At 37.9% G+C, this 24,319-nt stretch overlaps 1 protein-coding gene across 15 annotated transcripts in view; it reads left to right on the forward strand.

Annotated features, from left to right (window-relative positions):
- EML4 (EMAP like 4) overlaps positions 1–24,319 on the forward strand; it is a 153,489-nt gene that overhangs the window by 123,379 nt on the left and 5,791 nt on the right. For all 15 annotated transcript variants that reach the window (XM_001233826.6, XM_046939703.1, XM_046939704.1 and 12 more), the window contains 11 exons: positions 999–1,094; positions 3,045–3,179; positions 3,407–3,542; positions 5,316–5,467; positions 6,980–7,105; positions 7,221–7,352; positions 7,949–8,016; positions 13,969–14,057; positions 15,298–15,395; positions 20,687–20,774; positions 22,057–22,155. In XM_001233826.6, coding sequence (XP_001233827.2) covers positions 999–1,094; positions 3,045–3,179; positions 3,407–3,542; positions 5,316–5,467; positions 6,980–7,105; positions 7,221–7,352; positions 7,949–8,016; positions 13,969–14,057; positions 15,298–15,395; positions 20,687–20,774; positions 22,057–22,155 — 1,219 coding nt within the window. The remainder of the gene's footprint in view (positions 1–998; positions 1,095–3,044; positions 3,180–3,406; positions 3,543–5,315; positions 5,468–6,979; positions 7,106–7,220; positions 7,353–7,948; positions 8,017–13,968; positions 14,058–15,297; positions 15,396–20,686; positions 20,775–22,056; positions 22,156–24,319) is intronic.

The following is a 24,319-nucleotide window of genomic DNA, read 5'->3' on the forward strand; positions in this document are numbered from 1 at the left end:
TAAGGCAAATAAATGCATGTCCCACCATTGAATTAAAAAAAGAAAAAAAAAGAGAAAGAAAACCCAACGACCTAAGGAGTTTGGAATGTTAGCTTTTATTAGACTGAAAAAGTGAATGTGAAGTAGAGCTGTGCTTTTATCACATAATCCCCCTACCCACACAAAAGTAGTCCATGTTGCCAATGCTCTCTCAAGGGTTTTTTCCACTTAATTGGAATGCGTTTGCATAGTACTGCTCGTAATAGCGTTAGTATTGGGGAATAAAAATTTCAGCCCCCTCTAATTTCTTAGTTTGTTAGAGAACGTGGTCTGAGCTGCACAAATCAACTTTAAAATAAACAAGGTGTCCTCCAAATTTTTCTACACATGTGCTTGAAGCAGCTGCTTTTTGCAAGGAGGAGCCATTTCAGTTATTTAACGCTGTATATGCGATATCTTCCCACTTCTGTAATCACCATTTTGTTTTGAAAGTGTTACCTGCTCCATTCAGTTTTACCAACTACATAATGAAACTGCTCCGTACTTAATGCTCTGTGGGAAAAAGATGAGATGCTTTCTGAATGTTAATACTGTAAAGTTGTGTGTGTGATGGTCACCTTAGGAAAGAAAACCACAAGTGGAACTGCGTGTTCTGAGACTTGAGGAAAAGCAATGTATTTGCAGAATAGAAAATAGGGAGAAACATTTATGCTACTAGCATGATAATTGTATATTTACTTAGAAAACAAAACAAAACAAAAAAAAAAACTGGAAGGGAAAGATTTGACAAGATACTCTAAAGGTTTCCTAGAATATACTTTGAAACATGAAGATTTGTTGTGAGATTATGAAAAAATATTTCTTACCTGTAAGCAAAAACGAAGTACCAGTTATACCTGTCATATAATTCCTTACAGAGGGCTTGCGTGATTTATATTTCTACTTCTGTGTTTTTTAAATGTTACTGATGTGCCTCTTTTCTGAACATGGTTTGCTAATTCTTTGCCTTTTTCTTTTAGGATTCTGGTACTCATTTGTGTGTAATTGATGACTCTAATGAACATATGCTCACCGTATGGGATTGGCAGAAAAAATCAAAAGTAGCAGAAATAAAGGTAAATATTACACAAATGCCTATCCTAACATACAAATGCTTTTATTCTCAAAAACACAATAATTTTGTGAGACACGAATTTGATCTTATTTGGAAACAATTGTGTAATACTGCTGGGTTTTATAAGGGCACAAAAGAAATGTGTTCTTAACTTGTATGTTGGAAGAGTTTTGAATATTAGAACACTTGTAATTAACTTTTACTCTTATCTAAGGGCTAATCTAAATAAAGCAATTTTCTAGTCTTTTCTTAATTAAAAAATAATAATCCTGGGAACCTTGAAGGAGCTGAAGTGATGATTCAGTCTATAATTCTCTATATTAAACTATATATACATATAGACATTTCTTTACTTTCATTTTTTCTCTGAATCAGGTTCCAGACATAGATTTTTGGATAGATATACTTCTGTAGGTTGCAATTTGTTCTGCTTTCCTGATTTTCTTATGAGCTACTGAATTTCTGGTTGATGAGAAGTGGTGTAAAGCTGATTCCACTGGAAACACGCAATCCAATAACAACTTGCTGATGAATTCCCTGTTTTGAGACATCTTGCTTGCAACAAGCAAACAGATAAATATGGATGTGAAACTGAGGTGTTTTTTTTTTTTTTAATTTATTGTAGTCATGAGTCACTGCGTGAAATACTCTACAAGCATATATTTTTATGTGATTACAAACCTGCAATTTCAAATAATCAGAGCTTGGGGGCCCATATTCCCTAAATTATGTTTACCAATAATAACTATGCACTGTTCTGTGTTAATGTAATTAAATGCTAGCTTTTGCATTTATTTTATTTCCTTGTAGATATTTAATATCAAGCTATTTGGCACATTCTGTAGATTTCCTTTCCCATTTTATTGACGTTTCATTTTGACTATTTTTACTCTTCAGTCCTTGGTGCTTCAGAACTGGCTAGCAAACAAATCAGCTGTGACAGCTTCAGTTATTCATGCTTAGAACTTTATCTTAGAGTATCTTGAGCACCTTCACCAACAGCTGGGTTCAGGGTGAGCAGAGAGTTCCCTCCCTTGAGCTAAATGGATTCTTAAACAACAAATTAAATTTTAAAAGATTGTTTTCCTCAAGTGAGCCAAAAATGTTGGTGTGGGATAGGGCCAAGCTTCAATACTTCCCCAAGTGCTGCTCCTTTAAGGCATGTGCTTAAATACCATAGAAGTAAAAGGGCATAAATGCATTTATGTAAGTGTTATGTAGAATAATTGCCCCCAGAATTACCTCGAATTATGGTTTTGCTGAGTCTACTTTAAAATGACTGGTCAGTTTGTTTGTAATATTCATTGGTAAGGGATATAATATTCACTGAGGTGTTAATAATTCAGTAGAAGTATATGTGTCCAGTAAAAATACAAGGGTTGGACCATATGTTTCAGAGTTTTGAGTTGAACAGGCTTCTTTCTGACTCTTCTTTATGGTGGAAAAGAGAATGCAAAGGAATTTTTATAGAATTTCAGAAAGAGAGTAATGTATATAATCCTGGGGTGCTACGGTTGCCTGAGTTACTTCTATCACAGTTTTGTTACTCAGAAAAGCAGACTAGTCTGTGCAGAAACTAACCAGTGTTCAATCCAAAAACGTGTTTTTGTATTTCACTCACTTCCTATGGCAAAATTCTTAGCTATGCTAAAAAGCAAAGTTCTTGTGATTTGGAAAGTGAGTAGAAAGCACTGACTTCTTTACTGAAGTTTGATTAAAAAACAAACAAACAAACATAGCAAACAAAAAAACAAGTATGAATAGACAATACAAAAAGGATTTGTGCAGTCATTCAGCCAACCAGTTTTGGAGGGAATGCTTACAGATTCTTTCATGTGTAGAACAATGTGTGTATTTCCTTCTGTCTTTATTCTGAAACCTGGGATTTAACATGAGTTTCTAATAAAAGTAGAATAGAACATCTGAATAAATATTATTTGTTTTATTTCAGACTACAAATGAAGTTGTGCTTGCTGTAGAATTCCATCCAACTGATGCAAATACCATAATAACATGTGGCAAGTCTCATATTTTTTTTTGGACTTGGAGTGGCAATTCATTATCAAGGAAGCAAGGGATATTTGGGGTAAGAATGTCTTGATATCAGGTCAGTTTTAAATCAATAGAATGGTCTACTCGTGCTTTCTTCAAATTTGTTTTGTTGTTGCCTTGTGTAGTTGAGCAGACTGGTAAATGAACAACAAAAAGGTTAAATTCTATTCATGTATATGCAGGATTGTGTGGGGTGGATACATTATTCTAAGTACGTAGAGTACAAGCAATTAACCCTTTCTCTTGCTTATTTTGTTTCAGAAATATGAAAAACCCAAATTTGTTCAATGTTTGGCTTTTTTGGGAAATGGTGATGTGCTCACTGGAGACTCAGGTGGGATAATACTTATATGGAGCAAAACTACTGTAGAATCTACTCCAGGGAAAGGACCTAAAGGTAGGATATGTTCACAGTTAATCACAGATTAGGCAGCCTGTAGAAGACAGATATAAAGAATTGCATTAGAAACAGAATAGGAAGAAAAACCTGGCTATTAATAACAAGTGATGCTGAACTCCTTCAGGTCTCATGAATTTAATGACTTAATAACAATCTGGAGTTTCTCTGTGCCCAAAGTGAATGAAAACTAGTTTATCTAAATGTTTTGCATTTTACAACTGTGCAGTTAATCACATTTCCTTTCATCCCATGGTCTGAATGAGGCTATGGGTTCAGTTTGAGGATTCTGCAGGCTGCATTTGTTTCCTAAGGCTTATGTTGTACCACACTTAGTGTTGATGGGATACTGTTAAGAGGACTTGTGTGTGAAGGGAAAATGCAATGCAGAGTTATACCAGTTACACAAATAGGAGTGTCTGGTTAAGACAGCACTCAAATCTTGGCTGTAAAGGATAGTTTTAAACCCATTTGATTTGAAATATGGGTGAAAGTTACTCTCCAGGACAAAAGTTTTGTAGAAAAGAAAGAAAAATTATTTGTTATCCAACATATGCAGACCTGGAACAGTTGAGTCCTAAGGTAACTTATAAATTCAAGGATAATTCATTTTACTTGGCAGCTATTTCAAACACTCTGGTTTAAATTGGTATGCCAGGAAAACATTTGTGTAAAAAGCAAATATTTAAAGGTAAGTCTGCTTTTGTAGGTAGATCTTTTCTTGTCTTTTCATTGCAGTTTACTTGGAAGTAATTTAACAAGTTATCTGATGTTAATTTTGAGGTTCATTTTGTGCAAAATAACCTTTTCCATATATAATCTTAAAAGTTATCAAATACAACACTTATTTACACCAGTTTATCAAATATGAGATCTTTCAGTTAGTTCATCACATTAAGTTGGTAACCAGACTTGATCTCAAATGCTTTTTCACAGTGTAAGAGCATGCTGACTTGAACGGACTTCAGCTGCAGCCAGAGTCAGCTGAATTATGTTGGCATTTACGTTGGTGATGTTTCAGGGTTTTTCTGTGTTTACTGCTTGTGTATATGCCAATCTTCAAAGACCTAAAATCTTCCTTTATTAAGATATACTTTCCTACAGCAGTTCTTTTCGAATAAGCACCTAATTAGAATGCAAGAGGTTTCCTTTAATTCTGTTTTTCATTTAATTTTTCCATCCCTCTTGCTCTTTCTAGTGTTTTCCTCTGAGTAGGCTACTATATTGATAGTTGCCAAATGCTGGTTTACTATTTTTAAGTGAGGCAACATCAAACATCAGATATTAGGATCACACATCCTGGAAACTTTGCTATAAATAATTTGCTTTTTTTTCACTTTCATTCCCATAAGACTGTAGAAAAGTCTTTGAGTTTCTTTTAATAAAATAATTATTCTCTGATAATTGCATTGAGAGTATTTTTCAATACTTTGGGAGTTTTTCTTGCATTTGGAAAAACTGTGTTCCCTAGGATAGCAGGAACTTTAGAGTATTTAGCAAATAATTGTGCTTGTCTTTACAAGTTCTAGGGCGGTTAAGCTCAAAACATTTCTCTTCAGTAGGGCACGTCTTTTATTTTATCTTCTTATCCTGTAAGAAAACACTACCACCTTGTGTTTGCAGTACTTATGCAATGCTAATAGCCTGGCAATCCAAATGCAATTATTGATTGTGCACTGTTACTTTACTCTTAAGCCAAAATGCACAGTTTCTTGTAATCCTCAGTTGAGAAAATGAGTAGTGCTTTGTATTATTTTCTTTTTGTGCATGTAGGAGTATATCAGATAAGCAGACAAATCAAAGCTCACGATGGCAGTGTATTTACCCTCTGTCAAATGAGGAATGGGATGCTGCTAACCGGAGGTGGGAAAGACCGAAAGATCATTCTGTGGGATCATGATTTGAATCCCGAAAGAGAAATTGAGGTAAGAAGTCAAGAGTGACGAGGAAGTTGTATTAACAAGGTATGATCAGCAATCCTGAGCCTTCTCCTGTTCCTTAGAGTATCTGTGGTTAGGATGACAGTGTACCTTCTGGTTGCTATCTTTTTAAGTGGAAGATGATGTTTTGTAATAAAAGTGCATCAATTTTCAGCCTAGAAATGAGCCCACGAGATCTATTTTTTGAGCTTTACCTTAGTTGCTTTTTCATCCTATTTTTGAGTATTTGCTTTAGTTTTGCTGTGTTTTTCTGAAGTTTGCCTGTCTGGATAAAGGCAACGTTACCAGGATTTGAGTTTTTTTTGTCGAGCTTTTGACTTTAGAGGAATAATCAGTAGGATATGTATGGATACTCTGCAGAAATTAGTTGTGTTGAGGAACTTCTCTTGACTTTATGTAAAAAAGAGATATTTAGTGAAAATGTATGCCTGTGATTTGTCTGTATGGCAGTGATGAGGATAAACTGGAAAAAAATTGTACAACATCATGGATTTAAAAATACGTGGGTTTTTTTTTCCTTACTAGATGATCTCTGGAAATAGTTTATTCTCAGTTTTTCTAGCAGTGATATACTCCACATAACTTGTGTCCATTTATAGCAACATTCTGATGGAACTAAACATGAATGTTAAGGAAAAGATTTTGTTACTATCTCAAGTCCACTGTTGAACATTAGAAAGCATGTCTGAGAATTGTAATTGTTGAGTTATCCTCTACAACCCTTAGACTTGAGCAAAGCACTATTCATATCAACCTCTGCTTTCTTTTTGTTAATATGTTAAGTTAAAGCTATTTTTTTAGACAAATATAACCAGAACCCCATCACACAGCTTTCTGAACAATTATAATTATTTTCTATCCTATGAGGCTAATATTAAAGTAAGCATGTCTTCTAAAGCAAACTCATTTAGGAAGAAAAAAATACACACACAGAAAAAGCAACCCACAAATGCCCACTGTAAAATAAAGCAGTGTATGAGAGTTCAAGCTTGCAATAAACAAACTCAGTAAAACATGGAGTCATTGCTGACATTAAGACTTATGAACATTTACTTAAGGTTAATCAGGAAGTGTTAAGATAATCAGGAAGCATTTACTGTGGGCTACAAGATTCTTCTTAATTTTCACAATGTGTTTTGGAAAGCAGACAGTGACTATAAATATTGTTCCTATCCTTATAAGCTGTAAGAATCTGGAGTGCATTTATTTGGTGTATCTGATGCTTAAAAATCAGTATGGCTTCAGTTTTTTTTTTTTCTACTGAGATGTATTAAAATGGAATAATTCCAGTTGTTTTGGAGTGGGGTCCTGCTGTATCTAACAAACAAACAAATAAGGTAAGTTTGAGGTCAAGTCCTCGCCTAGTGCATACATAATTAGATTATTCCTTCTTACTGGGTGAACTGCTGTTCTGATACTGTTGTGCACTATTTATGGCCTTCAGAAATAAGTGCCTGTTAAGACGAGATGTGGCTCTACAAATGTTTCTCTTCCTAGGTTCCTGATCAGTATGGAACAATAAGAGCAGTAGCCGAAGGAAAAGCTGATCAGTTTTTAGTGGGTACTTCACGAAACTTTGTTTTACGTGGAACATTTAATGATGGCTTTCTAGTAGAAGTACAGGTGAGCAAAATGATTTCTTTAACTATTACCCTAAAATTGTATAAGCTTCCCTGACTGTGTGTCAATCTGAGACTTTTTATTTTATTCTTTATCAAATCATATGTGTTCTTTCCAGGGACATACAGATGAACTCTGGGGACTGGCATCGCATCCTTTCAAAGACTTATTTTTAACTTGTGCTCAAGATAGGCAAGTTTGTATGTGGAACTCTGTGGACCACACACTGGAATGGACCAGGCTGCTAGATGTATGTCAACCCTTCAACATTAAATATAAAGCTGGAAAATAGCAAAAAAAAAAAATAATAATAATAATAATTTTCTGAAACATCCTTGTCCCGTATGATTGAAAGAAGCAGTAATCCTGTAACTGAGGCACTGAAGAGCCATTCGGAAGCTTTTGATAAGTTTAACAAGGTTCTTCAGATGTTGTATATGCTGTTATCTGGTTAGTGTTGTCCCATGCCATTCTAGTGATCCAGATCAGAATGAAAGTCCAAGTGCTTTCTGTTTGTTGCAATTCAACTTTTCTTCCCAATTATTCAAACCATCTGCAGATGCTACAGTGCAGATGTGAAAGGTTTGGTTTTAGAAGCCCATCCTTACAGTCGTTCATATCATATTTTGATTAATTCTGTCCTGTTATCTAAGCAAAAACATCTTTTTACTAAGAAGTTTAGCTTTTTACTTGCGAGAAGGTCATGTGGTATATCAGTGATCTGATATGAAAGGAAAGTCTGTCTGCTGAGTAGTTTTTCACTCTGTCAGTTCACCTTAGGTTTTTAAGGTTTATTTGGAGTGTAAAGCAGGTAGGCAAATGACATATCTGTGCCTCCCTACTTAGGAACCAGGGCACTGTGCCGATTTCCATCCCAGCGGAGCAGTGGTTGCAATAGGAACGCACTCAGGACGGTAAGCAGGCATTGGCTGAGTTGTGATGATCAGAAGTTTAAAGGAGGTTTACAAGAGTTGTAGAATCAATGCATCAGAATATACATATATTTTGGTTTTTATTCTTCTGCATGGAGTTAACTACTCTAAAATGTTGGGGGATGGGGCAGATCTTTCTTACAGGATGCAGATGGAGACAGAAGGATTATTTGACTGTTATTTAGGCTGTTCTTTCGTTTCTATTTTTTTTAACTACTTTTCCATGAATGACCCCGCCTTTGTTTGATTTTATTGGTGGGGATTTTTTGTTTGTTTGTTTTTGGTGCTGGGAGGGTTTCATGAGCTTTCTGACTTCATGAAGCCATATATATTTTATTTGTGTAAGTAACATCAGTTGGTAAGATAAGACAGGGTGCAGTATAGATCATTTCTCCTTTCCAAATCAAACACACTTGCAATCTGTTAGACTAACCTGGAGTGTCAAGTGAACAGGCTAGTGTTCTGATTTTTTTGTGTAAGACAAATGTTAGCATGGCACATTTCTGCAGTGAAGTGCTGTGGAGCTGTTCATATTCATCCCAAAACCGTTGCTTATTTCAAAACTGTCAAAACACAAGCCAGGACCTTTAACTCAGGCATCGTTTTGTGGTGGAAAAAAATTGTCTCAATTCATATCCAAATTCTCTTTGGCTCAGTATCATCTCCCTTGAAGGGAGTCCAATGTGGTGGAGTTCTAGCAAGTATCAACTAAGAGAAAAAAACAGGATATTCCTAGCATTAGAGAGGTTGGAGGAGCAGCTAGGAAATCTACTGACATTTTTATTCTATTTCTTACTCAAATGTTAGTAAAATAACACATGTAAGAAAATTATTTCATTTTTTGTTTAATCTGCCTCCTGTGAATTTTTTTTTATACCTAACAACATGCCTAAAAACCATTTAAAATTGGGTTTTAAAAACTGCTGAGCATATGCAACAACCTTTAACTTTCCTGGAAAAATCTAGATGTTAAATATTTTTCAAGATGCTTCTTTATCCAAGTTGATGATACAATCTGCAGTAAATTCATTAGGTATAAAATCGGACTAGGAAATCTAGTGTACCTTCCTAAGAAAAATCTTATTTAGTTCTTGTACATTTGATTTCCACATTGTGCCTTTCAGTGTTTTCATCTCTTTCTAATTATAGCATTAAACTGATTAAGTGTTTCTACCTTCATTAAGCAGAGCAGAAGGTATTGGAATAATAAAACTTGAGACAGGGAAAAAGAAAAAGAAGATCAAACTGTATTGCTTGGTAGCTACTAGGCATTTTAGAAATAACATCAAAGCCCAATCAAGGCAGATTGAGCAGTCGGAGCATTCAGCCTGGTGTTTGCTTTTGGCTGCCTTTGGTTTTTTTCCCCTGCAGCATTTAACATCACTTTTTCAATTCAGCACTTTTCAATTTAAATTCATGTTATTTAAATTACTTGAGACAACCCACTTATACTGTACTGGGTAAGTTTATGTTGATGGCCTTGTTTTTGGGGGGAGTTTTTGTTCAATTGGTTGTTGGTGGTTTTTCTTTGTTTTTTTTTTCCTAAGTTCTTACAACTAAGCAGTTACATTTTTGCCTATTTCTTTTGTTCTGAAATTACATGATTAGGGATAGGCTAGAGACACAAAATAACTGAACTGAAGTGGGGGCCTGGTAAGTGTACAAGTGGATGAGAAATAGAGGGAGTTGTGAATCAAGATAAACAGAACAGTTTAAGATTTACTGACTAACCGCCAGCATCACGCGGTGCTTTCTGCGCCAGATAATCCGGTCTAGGGGAGTCATTTCCCGGAGGAATGGGGTTGTGTGATAGATTTTGATTACTGTAGAAGAGAAGAGTCAGGCCTATAACAAGTCATTTAATAACTTACTCAATTTGCAACCCAAAAGGCATAAAGCAAATGTTAAATGAGTCTAATTTGTTTAGGAGTCAATAAACCCAAACTTTGGTGTATTACTGCAGCTCTATTGCTGTTTTGTTTCTAGTACCGAGGTCAGTGAGGCAAGGATTAGGAATGGAGCACTGACAAGGTTGGGTTTTATGTCTGAACTTGTGATACCTGAAGAAAACTGAATTTTCTGTCTCTTCCCATTCTTGTCTGTAGTTTCACGACATTGTTTTTATCAGACGAACACATCATGTTTCTGGAGTAGCTTTCACATACCACTTCCCATGATGAGTATTTCAGTATCATTTTCCCTCTTGGGACTGTCTGGAAATGATCTGCTGCAGGTTTTGTTCCCACTTCTTTAAATACCTGCTGCATGTTTGGTCTTCAGTTGTCAGTGACTAAGCCTGGTTTGAAGAGAACTAATATCTCTTTGTTGATGCTGCTGTTTGCTGGAAGTGCAGAGCTGAAGAAGCGAAAAGGGCTGGCAATGGAAAATCCTTCCAGAAAAGTGTGTTTTTTCCAAAGCACTGTACAGATAATTTTGCCATGCTGTCAGTGGTACTATTTCCAGGGAGGCAGATCTTCCTGTGACTAATAATGTAGAACATTTCGAGGGCTATTGATACAACTACTCAAAAACACTACAGAAGAGAAAGACTAGCAAGATTCATGTAAAAATACTAACATTATTAAGAATACTGAATGCTGGAGTTAAAGGCCAGAGCAAGCCAGAGCTCCAAGGCGGTAGATCAGTCAGCAGAGTTACTCAAACACAGACCAGTTCAGCATTTGTTGTGGAATGAAGAAGCCTAGATTTCCCTGTGAACACAGTCATGAGATTGGTTTGTTCATTTTTACAGTCAACACGCTGAACACTTTTCAGGTTTAATGTTCATTTTTACCTGAACACTGTGGCAATTTCAAGCACTAGTGCAAAAATATAACTTTGGAATACTGTTTCCCTGGTGATTTTATCAGAAAAATTCTACGTTCACAGATGAAAATTGCCAGTAGTAAATGTCAGTGTCATGAGTCATCAGAGTTCACTTCCCAAAAGAGCTGTCTATAGGGATTTTATTTCTAAATAAGTCATCTATTTTTCAGATAGGTTATCTATTAAAAGAGAAGGCAAGCAAAGGAATAGGGTGACAAGAAACAGATGAAAATATTGATACTTCAGTCTTGTGTATGTTAACTCACAAGTCAAGCATGTTGCTTGCAAATAACAATGGGACAAAAACTGGATACAAATCAGGAGGAGAACTACTATCTTGCAGCATTATTTCATCTGATTTGTGGATCTAAAGTCAGGAGAGTTCACTTGGCAGCTGGATGCAGCATTTCCAGGGTCTGCTACCATTTGCATGTTGCATACCTCTGTGCTGGGAGGAAGATCTCTCAAAATGCAGTCTGAAGGTGGACGCAGCTGTGGGTGACATGTGACATGTGTGAGGCATGCCAATGAACTACTGTAGCTGCTAGACTACATTTCATGGAGACATGTTTTCTTGCTGGCTTATTACAAGGCTTGCCACAGCTTTGGGAGAGCTTGGGTGATTGAAGGGAACATGCTTGGTTCCAGATTGCAGAGGCGCAAAGAAACAGCTGAATTAGATGTGACCAGCACTTACTTTCTTACATTAACATCAAAATGTCATGGTGCACTGTTTCCATGGTCAGCTCGTAGTATCTTTTGTTCAGGAAAAACTTTGGAGAAAGACTAGTGTCTCAAAATACTATATTTTAATGCCCAGTGAAACTCAGTGTGCACTCTTAAGACCTGCAGAAGTTTTGTCTTGTTTCGTACCACCCAGTACAACTTCTGTGCTTTCAATACATTACGTGCTTTTCCAACCTTTGAAAATATTTCATTTTCCAGAAGAAACATTAACAGGAGGGTTACCAACTTCAGGTAAAAACCTCAAAATAGCTCCCTAAAGAGCCAGCCTCAGCGCCAGAATCAGAGCTATGTCCCTAATGCACGAGCAGTACTGTCCTCACTGGATATTTTGGGATGCAGCTGGCCAGCAGAAGCACTGCACAGCATGGCACGGGAAAGGGCACCCAGCTACTGTATGGAAGAAGGAAGCTTTTGCTTATTGATGGGGTTCATAATTTGGTTTTATTACCAGACACCACCTCTGCTGCTCAGAAGAAATAAATAGGCATCATGTTCTGGAATCTTGCCAGATAGACAGGTTTTACCATATAGCACCAAAGTTTTCTGGTAGAGGAAGAGATCTTCCCGCCTCCTACTTTGCTGCCCATACACAAAAGATGTAGAGCAGTAAGGAGCCTGGACACTGATGAGTACAGGGGAAAAAAAAGCCAGAATGGGGCAGTGGTGAAGTGGCTTCCGACCAGCTTCTCGTGTTGCTTGAAAAACAGATGCTGGCAGGTCAGTGAAGTCTCCGTGTGTGCTCCTCTCTGTTATCCTGTCAGGGTGTAATTCTAAAGCAGTTTTGCTGTCAGAGTGAAACTTTCATTATTATTTTTTAGTCAAAGCAATCTATATGATATAAATACACTCTCTTGTTCTCTTTTTCCCCCTACCAAACGTTCTTTTTGTTTGTTTGTTTTTACTGTTTCTTACTTTTGTTTTTCAGTATCTGTACCCTATCCCAGTTATCAGTCAGGTATAAAAGAAATAACATTTTGCCAGGGATAAAGGGGCAGTGTTTGAACTGAATAGCAACTTGAAACTTCGGTTGCATTTAGATAACTTGGAAAACTTCAGTATATAGATTAGAAGAAATCAAAAGACTGCATTTTGGCTTACAGTACTGAGAAGCAATGAGTGTGGGTTCTGCTGCTGTCCACTGAGAACAAACAAGCTGTTTTCCACTGGTTCCATCTGCCTTGCACTCAAACTGCTCAGCAGTGAGTGCCATGTGGGGCTGTTTCTTCCTCTACATGTTGTTTAATTTCTTTCTGTCACGTGGTTCTGTAACCACAAGCTGTTTTCAAGCCATCAGGACCAGACCACTTTCCAGATGCCAAGCAGCTGGACTCTGGATCAGCATGAGCTGGAACCTCATCTCCATCCATATAAAGCAACCACGTGTGCTGCTGTTCCTTGGGGCTTATTTTAGGCTATATATGTTGGTTTTGGAGTAGACAGTCCTAGTTTTTGCAGTATGCTTGTTCCCTTGAGTTTGCTGTCATACCCACAGTCTGAGCTCGCTGTTTGATGTTGGGTACATAAACTTGACCATCGTGTGAACAGTGCTGAGATTTGAAGTTCTAAACTCAGAAACTATATTAGGATGACATCTTTTATCTATTTAACCATGTTGACATCTACTTTCATGACATGCGTGTGTGTGTGTATATAAATATATTTAAAATTAACTTTTGTTGTCTTTGCCTAGCAAACGTTAGGTGCTGTTGTGAAAGGCTCTGGTTCTGTCAATCTTACTCACTTTGCTGTCAGTGGTTTTTGGGCATCTATGAACTTTTTCCATGTGCCATACAACTAATACTGCAGTAAAGAAGTTACTGTTAAATAAGGAACAATATCAATTAGAATATGTTTTGTTTGCAGGATGAATATGAGTAGGATGAAAGTGGAAGTGTTTTCCAATCTCTCCTAATTCTACTGTGTGTTTGTTGTTGTTGTTGTTTTTCACCTTTGCTTCACACAAATTGAAAGGTCAGATTTTATATCCAAGCCATTTTTCAAAATGGTGTATTAGTGATAGATTCAAAATTCAGCTGTAGCCTCAAGGTTTCAAGGTGTTAAGGTGCCAACGCATTTTCAATCCAGTGGCATGTTTATCAGCCAGGAGACATTTTGGTGATTACTGCAATGTTTAAGGGAGGGAAAAAAAAAAAAGCATTTAAAATGTTATATGTTTTTCAGTGAAAATTGTGCTGTGAACCAGAAAAGCGTTGTATTAAAAACAGATGTTCGCTGTGCTGCCCTTGAGGGCTAGCATGACAAGATGAAGCAAGTCAATGATTGTTGTTCTTTCGCTTGCTGCTTTTTTTTCTTTTCTTTTTTCAGTGGACATGATACTCACTGGAATTCTCCTCTCTCTAGGTGGTTTGTTCTGGATGCAGAAACAAGGGATCTGGTCTCAATACACACTGATGGCAACGAGCAGCTCTCAGTGATGCGCTATTCAGTAGGTAGGCAGAGTTGTGCATTCAGAATAATTGTGTGTTTTAGTTTCTGATAAATGGGATGTTTGTTCTCATCTGTGGTTTCAAAAGACAGAGCTTTGAAAAAAAACCTGCATTAGGTTGCTTAATACCTGAACGATAATCATAATAATACATGAATAACAATATTTGTATATTTGATTGCGTATTTCTTTTTTCTATACTAAATCCTGGAGATTTGTAACTACAGACATTGCAGTCTCCTTTCCCAGCCTTTCCTTCACGTTCATCTGTTCTGTTAGCTTTGTTCCCAGAAAAATTAAGAATTCTCATTTAAAATAGTTGGCATGTTAACAAAAGAGAAAAAGCTACATATAAGCATTTAATCTACTCAGGCTGTAAATAGCTTGGGATTTAAAAATATCTTTTCAATTTTTCAAGTTTTGTAATACAAAAGCATAAAACTACATTTAGGTCTGTCTGAAACTCTGAAGCTCTTTGTTAAATACGTACTACGTGATTACACTTACTCCAAAACAGTACTGAGTCTCTTCCCTTGGAGGTGACATGACAGATCAGCAGAGGAATTCTCTGTTAAAACTGAATAGAAGAATCTCATAAATCTGTTTCTTATTTGCTTTTGGATAATATGCAATGTCAGTGAGTAAAATGCTCCTCTGTTGCTGCCATTTCTGCCAAGCACAGTAATTTATTTCAAACCACTGTTGTTCATCAACACTACAGAGGTATTTAATTGTAACTCAAGGCAATCTTGACCACATTAACCATTTTTTTTTCAAATGGAGATAGAACCAGTTAAAAAACTACTTACAATGACTGAATGATCCGCTTGCAATTTAGACCTTATTTAATGCTGATTTATGCGCAATCTGCTCCCGCCCCCCCCCCCCCCCCCCCCCCAAAAAAAAGAACACCAACCCTATAAATTTGGAATAAGTTGCATTTTTAATAATACAGAAAACTCAAGCCTGCCTGCTGTCAACGATTTCCAGAGGATTTGTACTTTGTCCATTGGACTTTAGTCCAAAAGAGCAGAGGTGAAAGGATTTGCCCAAAAAACATACTGTCAAAGGAAAAAGATACTGACTGAAAACCAATATAAAGAAAACAGTTATGTATCCTTAAATACTGCTTGTGAGCAATAGCTTAACTGAGACAATTGTCTTAGAGATAAATCTGAAATCATTAAATTTGAAGAACAAAAGCTCTGTTAATTTATATCAAATATTTTAATTTTCTGTTGTAGATGGCACCTTACTTGCAGTTGGATCCCATGACAACTTTATTTACCTCTACGTAGTAACAGAAAATGGAAGAAAGTATAGCAGACATGGAAAATGCACTGTAAGTTTTGGAGCAAATATAAGCAGTTATTTTTGTATTTTGATGTTACATGCACACTAAGATGTTAAGCAGTGGAACAAAAAGAAAATCTCTAGATTGATGTTTTTCTACTTTTAATTTTGATTATAATTTTTACATCTTTTTCAGCTCTTGATTAATTTTAAACTTCATCCTAATATGTACTGAAACTGTTAGTTTTTAGGTGAACACCTTTGCATCAAATATGAACAATTTCATAGGCTATTAACTGTTCTTTGAAATGGGAAAATAACAGTAAGATGCAGAAATGTCTTTTATTTAGATGCTGAAAGTCTTTCTGGGAAAACACTCTTGTATGGGGTTATTTTTTTCAAAGAATCATAGAATGACTTGGATTGGAAGTGACTTTAAAGACCATCTAGTTTCAACCCATGTGCCTCAGGCAGAGACACTTCCCACTAGATCAGATTGCTCAAAGCCCCCATGCTATGTGACCTTGATGGGGCCAGAGATGGGGCATCCACAGCTTCTCTGGACAACCTGTTCCAGTGGCTCACTACTCTCTGAGTAAAGATTTCTTTCTAATATCTAATCTAAACCTTCCCTCTTTTAGTTTCCTGTCATTACCTGTTGTAATCCTACGCTCTTTTAGTTTATGGCCATTACCCTTTGTCCTGTAACTACACTGCCTGGTAAAGAGACCCTCCTCAACTTTTCTGTAGGCCCACTTTAGAATATGGGAAGGTCTCTGCAGAGTCTTCTCTTCTCCAGGCTGAACCACCCCAGCTCTGTCAGCCTGGATTGTGTTGGTTCAACAGGGTCAAGTACAAGGTCCCACACTTAGATTGGGGCAATTCCAAGCACTGGTACAGGCTGGTCAGAGAATGCATTGAGGGCATCCGTGAGAAGGACTTGGGAGTGTCAGTTGATGAAAAACTCAATATGAACAGGGCACTTTCAGCCCAGAAAGCCAACCGTACTCTGGGCTGTATCAAAAGCAGTATGCCCAGCAAGTCAGGGAGGTGATTGTACCCCCTCTGTTCTGCCTTCATGAGACCTCACCTGCAGTACTGCATCCAGGTCTGGGGCCCTTAGCACAAGAAGGACATGGAGCTGTTGGAGTGGGTCCAAAGCAGGGCCACCTCTCAAGCCCGGGTCCCTCCAGTGTGTCAAGCACACCACACTGCTTGATGTCACAGTTCTTGCATATCCCAATTGATAAAGTACTTCTTGGACCAACGTAGCATTAGATGATGCAATTTCATTAGAATATATCATTTTGGAGACTGCAAATAAGCACTATTTTCAGCTGAATTTTTTATTACAACATTTGGAATAATACCAATAAATTCCTGGCCTAGGGTAAATAAATGCAAGTGTTGTGCAAGTAATGAAGTTTATTTTAGTCCTTACATTTACGTGATACCCCAGTGCTAAAAGGATTGTTTTCAAAAAAGACATACATTTTTTCCTTTTCTTTTTAAGTTGTCTAACACCCTGGCTTTAGTTCAGCCCTCTCCCTAGGTTATTGGGAATATTTATATAATGAACATCTGATCCTCTGTGGGATTTGTAAATGATATCATAAAACTAGGTTCACATATCAAATGTGGCTTTTGTTGTTTTTTTTTTAAGTATGTCCAAAAGATTTCTTATGTGTTTATAATCAGTTGGATTTCTGTAGTTTTAAACATAAAGGACCTTCTCCAGCTGTTTTCTTAATTTGAAAGTGAGTGTGAGAGAACTATAAGCCTGAACTATGTTTTGTAATATATTATGTTGGTAATCTTTGATACAAGATTCACAGTGGAACATTCTGGGGGTGGGAAATGGATGGTTGTTGGCAAGTCCTTTAGTACCACATGTGGTATCTTTGAGAGATTTCCAGTTTCCAGGGCATTCTGCTGCAGACACCCCACACCACCCAATCCACACTGTTTGAGCACTGGGCACACTGCAGACTCCTTGGGGGTGGTGTGGGGTGAGCCAGGGAAGTGACCACTGGCTCTTCCCCAACACAGCATTTCAACCCATCACCTATTTTTCAGGTACAAAAGGTAAAATCACTCAAGGACCTCTAACCTTAAAATGCATAATATTTAGCTTGCAAAGTGTCCATCAAGCTGTCCAAATTCTTTGAAGAAATATGAGATCATTTATTTCTTTATATCATGTGTGTTGCTTTCAAGAGAGAGCATATTGTAATTTAAACCAGCATCAATTGGCCCTTTTGTTGTTGGACTATATTTCAGAGAGCAATTAGTTTGCTGATAATGCCACTTTATTTCAGCAAAAAATGTGTTAATAAGCGGCCTCATAATTCCAAATCAGCTGGGAATATTGATCAACTACCAGTTTTCAGTGCACTGAGGATGGTGGAGCTGAGCTAAAACAGAAAGTAACACCCCACTGGAAAGTGTTTCTCTCCTTCCCTATCCTTTTTGTCCTTGTGCACCCCAAGACTTTTTCAGATATGCAGCTTTTCTTCATGTGTCTGTCTGCCTAACATGGGCTATAAAAATTGAGGTGGGAGAAACAAGCATCGTTATACTCAGGCATGAACAAGAATTCATGTTTCAGTGCTGATTTCTGTTAACTGTTCCTTTTCAGCCTGGGCAACTGCACGTAGAAGCCAAAATTAGCAGCCTGCTTTCTGTTGGGACTGAGCTGCTCTGACCCTTCCAGCCCGAGCGGATGGCAGCAGCCTGCGAGCTGACTGGCTGCATTGCAGGGATACTGGTTGGGTTTCACCCACCCCTGTGCCAGAGGGCCAAAACCAGCTTGATGTGAAGCAAGGTGGCACCCAGGAGTGCTTGGGACCTGGGGCAGTCCTGGCGAGGGCTTGGGTACTGGCACTGCATCCTTTTGGCATTCCTCTGTCATCCAGTAGCCTCACGAGTGACCTCCAAGTAGTATGACTCAGTCCTCCTGCTCGTCAACTTCTGGTTGTTTCTTCCAACTTGAAAACATAGTTTGAATACTTTCAGAAGGATTTTATCTACTGAACCAGCATCAGCTTGTGTATAAGGGCTATATTCCCAGTGTTACGTTTAAAACCCCTTTCAGTCACGGTGAGGCTTTCTGGGGCTCCTGCAGAGGCATGGCTTTGGCCTGTAGCGTGTCTCCGCAGTGAGCGGTGGCGATGGCTGTGATCAGAAGGAATTCCAGATTAGCTGAAATGACTGCCTTGGCTTGTGCAGCTGTTTTTCAAGGACTCCAGTTATGCAGACAGCAACGTGGAGGTATGGGCTAGGTTATGAACTTCCTATGTGTCAGCAGCTCAAGGCTAGCCAGAGCTGTTTCTGTTTGCCTTACAGCAGACCTATCTGTTAGCAAAGGAGGAGCAAGTACTCTGCATTTACCAAGAGGGCTGTGGGCTGAAAGCTGTGCAAGCAGCCACGCTGAAGTATCTGATGCGCTAAGCTTAGCTTGAATAAATGCCCATCCTGTAGGCTGTGGGCATTTTGACTCTTGTACCACTGAAGTCTGAAACAGGCAAACATTTCCAATGAAGGAGAGGGTTTCCGTGTGGTCAAATTACTTTGCTGGCCAGAGATAATGTGAGTGATTATGGTCATCGTACGTAAAGGTACAGAAAAGAGTAAAGCGTTGCTTTATCAGTACTAGCTACTGAAGAAGGTTTTTTAATAAAAAAATTGGATTATTCTTCTTAAAAAATAGTGACAAAGTTATGTTCCGACTCATCATGCAGGGATCGCTTGCTCAAAGGGATTTTCCAGCAAGGAGCCCCCTGGCCAATTGCATTGTTCTCTTCCCACCACCCCTAGGAATTTTAACAGCTGCCAAATGTCTGGCAGGATTTAGTAAATGACTGACCAATTCTTTTCCATCTTGGAGTTAGCTTGCAAATTTGGAGGCTTGGAAAATAGGAGGGGGAAAAGAATCCTAGCCAGTACTGAATTTATTTTTTTGTCAAAATACCTAGTTTGCCTGTTGATACAGTATATCCTACCCATGACTGCAATGTAGTTCTGTCAATACACAGAAACTAGTTCATAAATAAATCTTAAAGGGTACCTTTTCTCCTAAGTGTTTTTGGAGCCTCTCACAGAGCACCTAGTGACAGGCAGACAGAGCAGGTTATATTTCCACATGTAAACCTGGGAGCAGTCAGCATATCTTACGCTGCACTGAAGAGGTTGACATGGCAGCTGGACCAGCCAATGCTCCAGTGTGGCCCTGTGGGATGCACAGGAGCAGGCAGTGCTGCAGTGCCATGGAACATTGAGGGAACTGAGGGGCAACGTCTTCCTGATGAGTAAGGGAGGAGAATGGGCAGCTGCCTGGCATGGAGGTGGCATGCTGTTGCCCAGCAGGTGGTTGGGGAAGGGAAATAATAAGCAGTCTTGCCTTGTGGAGGGGAGCAGAGAGAAGAAATTTGAAGAGTAGAAGAAGAAAAGAGTCAAATTAATGTCATTTCCACAAAATATATATATATTTATTTTACCCTCTGCAAATATGCAGCTTCTCTGGAGACTCTCTTATCTTTATTCTTAGTATTACTAGTGTCAGCAAAAAAACCTAATGCTTGAGTAAAACATTCTACCCAGACACATTTAGTTTCTCCTGCAGTACCAAAGATGGGTATTTAGTGCTTGATGTCATATTGGTAACTGCAATCAGGTGTAGGTGTTTTTATTAGGCAGGGTGACCTCTGTAGCACAGGGAGGATTCCATTTGAAGCTGGCATTAATTAGTGTGTGCGCAGCATAAGACATTGTAGAAGCTTTCAAAAAGATTGTAGGGGTTTTCTTGTAGTGCTTCCTTATCTTGCACTTCTACATGGTGGTTGTTGATCAAAGTGTCCTAAGTTTTTAAGATAAGCAAAGAGAGAAATAATCTCAATATGGATGCATATATTTGAAATTATTTTGAATGGATAGTGAAATAAAGTGTTCTGATGAGATCCAAAAGCAATCCCTTGCAAGTTAACTTGCATTTCTGAATTAGTCACGGTGTATACTTTCTTAATGCAAGTACAAATGTGAGCTCATCAGTATTTTAGCAGTGTACCTTCTTGGAGTAAATCACACTGTGGTCCGGGAGGGACGACAGTGTTTACCCGTGAGGAATCCGCCGTGCTGTGGGGAGGCAGGGTGCCCAACTGCGTGTGCTTGGCTGCTAGTGAGTGTGGCTCTGGGCAGTAAGCAGCCTTTAAAGGAGTGCAAGTTGCTGGAGGTGGGTGGGGAGGTGCTTTTTTCCTGCTAAATGTCCCATCCATTGATGCAACTTCTGCTGTTATTTTATTTAAAATGTGTGTTTCATGTTGATGTTAATGCATTCTTCCTTAGGGACATTCCAGCTATATTACACACCTTGATTGGTCCCCAGACAACAAGTATATAATGTCAAACTCAGGAGACTATGAAATTCTATACTGTAAGTATGACGTGAAATGTACTGGAAACAAAAACATGTATTAACTATCACAATATTTAGAAGAATGTGTTTGATCGAGTCTGTGCAAAATGCTCTCTGACTAATTTGAACTCTTGTAACCTGATATCTTGATGTTATTCAGAGCTGTGTGTTACCTAATGGCAATGCCAAATATAGCTTACTTCTTTACAAGGTCATAAATCAAGTTAACAGCTTAGAATTTACAGAACAAGTGGCGCTACGTTTTGATGTTGGCTCAAATCTCCATAGATTGAAAATAATATATATGGTTGTCTAATTTGTGTCAACAGTACCGGTTATTTTGGGGGGATAATATCAGCAGGTCTGTGCCTCTGTTCTGTTCTGCTTTGTTGGGGTTTTTTTGTTTGTTTGTTAACTTGACTTTGACTGGTGATGTTGAGAACTCAGCAAAGCAACAGTATTACGTTAATCATTTATTAATTATCTTGTTTTCGCATTTGTCTTTTTTATATGTGAAAATATAGAGTTGTTAGGCCACAAGTTCAACTTGTTTAGTGTATATCAGTCTACACTATTTTTTTACAATGTACATGTATTATTAGCGAGGAAAAAAAGGACTTCAGTTCTGTTGCTACATAGACAAGAAGAGCCAGATGTTTAAGTATCTGACATGTTAACGTTTTCTTTTTGCTTGCCACTGCTTAGGCTTCAAATCCGGATACTGCAGTGTCTGATTGTAGCAAAACGAAGTGTTGGTGGTTATAACTGCCTGCACAGGAAAGCAAAGAGCTGTGTCCCATTGGCATTGGGCTGGTTTACTGAAAGATAGACATTCTGTTGGGAATCAATCTTTCCTTTCTATATCAAATTGAAAGCTGTCTAAGTCTCCTCTGGCAGTAGTTTCTCACCGTTTTAAAAGCAGAGCTTCCTGAATGGTTGACTGATTTTAAGATGTCCATCGAGCTGGTAGGAAGGAGACATTCGACTATTACATTAAAGCATTTATAGCATCAAAGCATTTTGTAGGCTATTGTACAGTAGCAGTGGACTCAAACTGCAGGGAAGTGTATTTGAGGTATGCTAATCTAAAAATGGAAATGAAAATTAAATGTAGCTCTTAGATACTGGGCTAAGCATCAGGTGTCGAGAAGGTACTGATGTATTTTTGCCTCTACAGTGCAGTTCCAAGTTAGTCTTAAGATTTGTTTTGTTACTCTTTCTATTAATTTTAGCATCTTCAAAGAGCATGTGTATAAATGTGAGGCTATATGCTGTAACTCTTAGTTCACTTTTATTACAGGGGACATTCCAAGTGGCTGCAAGTTAATCAGGAATCGTTCTGACTGTAAGGATATAGATTGGACGACATACACTTGTGTGCTAGGCTTTCAAGTGTTTGGTAAGCACCATTTAATTTGCTTTTAAGCTACTTGATGCTTTTGTGATTTCTTTCTGGGATGGAGGGGTCAGCCCAAAGAGTCCGACTACTGTACTTGTCTGTGATACAGAGCACTGGATTTTGCACATTGTAATTGTAATTGATGTCTATTGAATCTTGAAGTGTAGTATTTGATTTTTCTGGTGTCATTTTAGACTACTATCTTTGAGGAGTTTGAACTAAAAAAGCTGATAGTTTTAAGTGCTCATATGGTACAGGTAGATTGTTCTTTTTGTATGTTGATTTGGGATAGAAGCAAGACTATGCAAGTGTAAGATATAGTTCATGACTTAAAATCATGACAGTACCTTGGTAGTTGTAGTAATTAACGAATAATAGACACTGGTTCTAAAGAGTAATAGTGCTTAGAAAGTAAAAGATTGTTTACCTAATGATTTATTTCTAAAATGTAAAAATAATAATAATAATAATAATAATTTCACAGCTGACAGATATGTTAATCATCTAATCTGGGACTGTATGCAACTAGTCCAAGCAGCTCCTGCTGATGGAAGCTCTGTTGACCTTAAACAAGTTGCTCCTCTGTGTCGGGTTGAAAAGTACTGCTCAATCCAATTTGTGTGAGCAGTATGCTGAATGTCTCACTTCTACCACTGATCAGATACTTCCCTCAGTTGTTCACGTTGTAGGAAATGCCAAAAGCAGGAAAATGAGCAGTTTCTTTAGAAGTGAAGGTTAGGTCTACTGTTCGTTTCTTCTCAACTGCTAGGTGTTCATTTCTGAATATCTGTTTATACAGGGTAGGAAAAGAATCAGGTAACTTAAGTGCTTTCTTGTAGCTTCTGACAGCTATCATGTATATTTTTAGGACTGTCGTTTGCTTAATGAGCAACTAGTCAGAAGATTAGTTAGCAACTAATCAAAGGTTTGCAGGTTATTTGGGCGCTAACACTAATGTTCTTGTGTGGCATAGAAATTAGATGGAAGGAATCTGGGGCCTTTATAACCAGGCCTCATGTCTCTGAGTTCGAAAGATCTGAGGCAGAGCAAAGTGAATAGAGGTGTCAGGGAAGGAATCTGACTGGTTGATAAATGCACAAGTGTTTTTTAGGTATCCAGAGCTTGAGAGTAGGTATCAGAAATAAACAGGCGTTTGTCTTTCTGGAACTGAATACTGTTGCTTAATGTAGTTTTAATAAGGAATATTGGCTGCCATTATCCAGATAAATGTGCACCAGGTTGTCTATGTGCTTGTCTGTGAAATTTAGATTGGATGGCTGTTTCCTCCTGATGCTCTGTACATGTAAAACCGGGCTGATTAAGGCTATCAGTTCATAGTAGTCATTTCCTCATTTTGCTGCTGTGGGGCTACAACTGAAATAATAACATAACACAAATGCATTTTTGAAGTGGAATATCAGAAGATTCAGGAAACAATAACATGAAAATCAAAGCTCTCTATTCCATGCTAATATAATCTTTCTCCAGGAGCAATGAAAGCACTTTGTAAGGCAAATGAACTGACTGTTCTTTCTGACATAGCCTGAGATCTGAAGCCACTTTGTTTTATTTGCAGTACTTTTATCTACCAAAAAGTTGGAGGTAGAAGAAGGTGGCTTTGTTGCTACTGATGGAGTTATGTCACTTGGTGATATAAGAGAGAAAAAGTAAAGGACGCAGCTGATCACAGCATTTTCCCAAAAGAATCTGACATGGAAGTGCGTATGAAAGCAAAGTTTTGGAATTGAAACCTTCCATGCAGAGTAAATGGTTCCCACAGACATTTATCAGTGCTTGCTGAACATTTATGGAGACAAAACAGTGGACATAGATGAGCACAGTGAGGCGATGAGTGATGCATTTCAGCAGTGGTGACAGCGATATTGGATCATGCAGGCTCTTGTTCATCACTGGTGAAAATACATAGCTAGTGGCGGTGACTATTAAAAAATGAGTGTTTTGTAGCTGAGAATTTGCTCTATCAAATAGTGTTATTATGCTCTTTGTATCTGTTGTAGTTTCCATGGAAATAAGTAGGAGGCATTACTTTCAGAGCAACCTACATATTTGAACTTACTAGCCAAGATTCATCATGCTTTAATTTTGTATTGTCTGGTGGTTTGACACCCTTTTCAGAATCATGTAACTGTGGCTTGGTCCCAGA

The sequence above is a fragment of the Gallus gallus genome, chromosome 3, assembly GCF_016699485.2.
Source record: "Gallus gallus isolate bGalGal1 chromosome 3, bGalGal1.mat.broiler.GRCg7b, whole genome shotgun sequence".
In the NCBI taxonomy this organism is placed as follows: domain Eukaryota; kingdom Metazoa; phylum Chordata; class Aves; order Galliformes; family Phasianidae; genus Gallus; species Gallus gallus.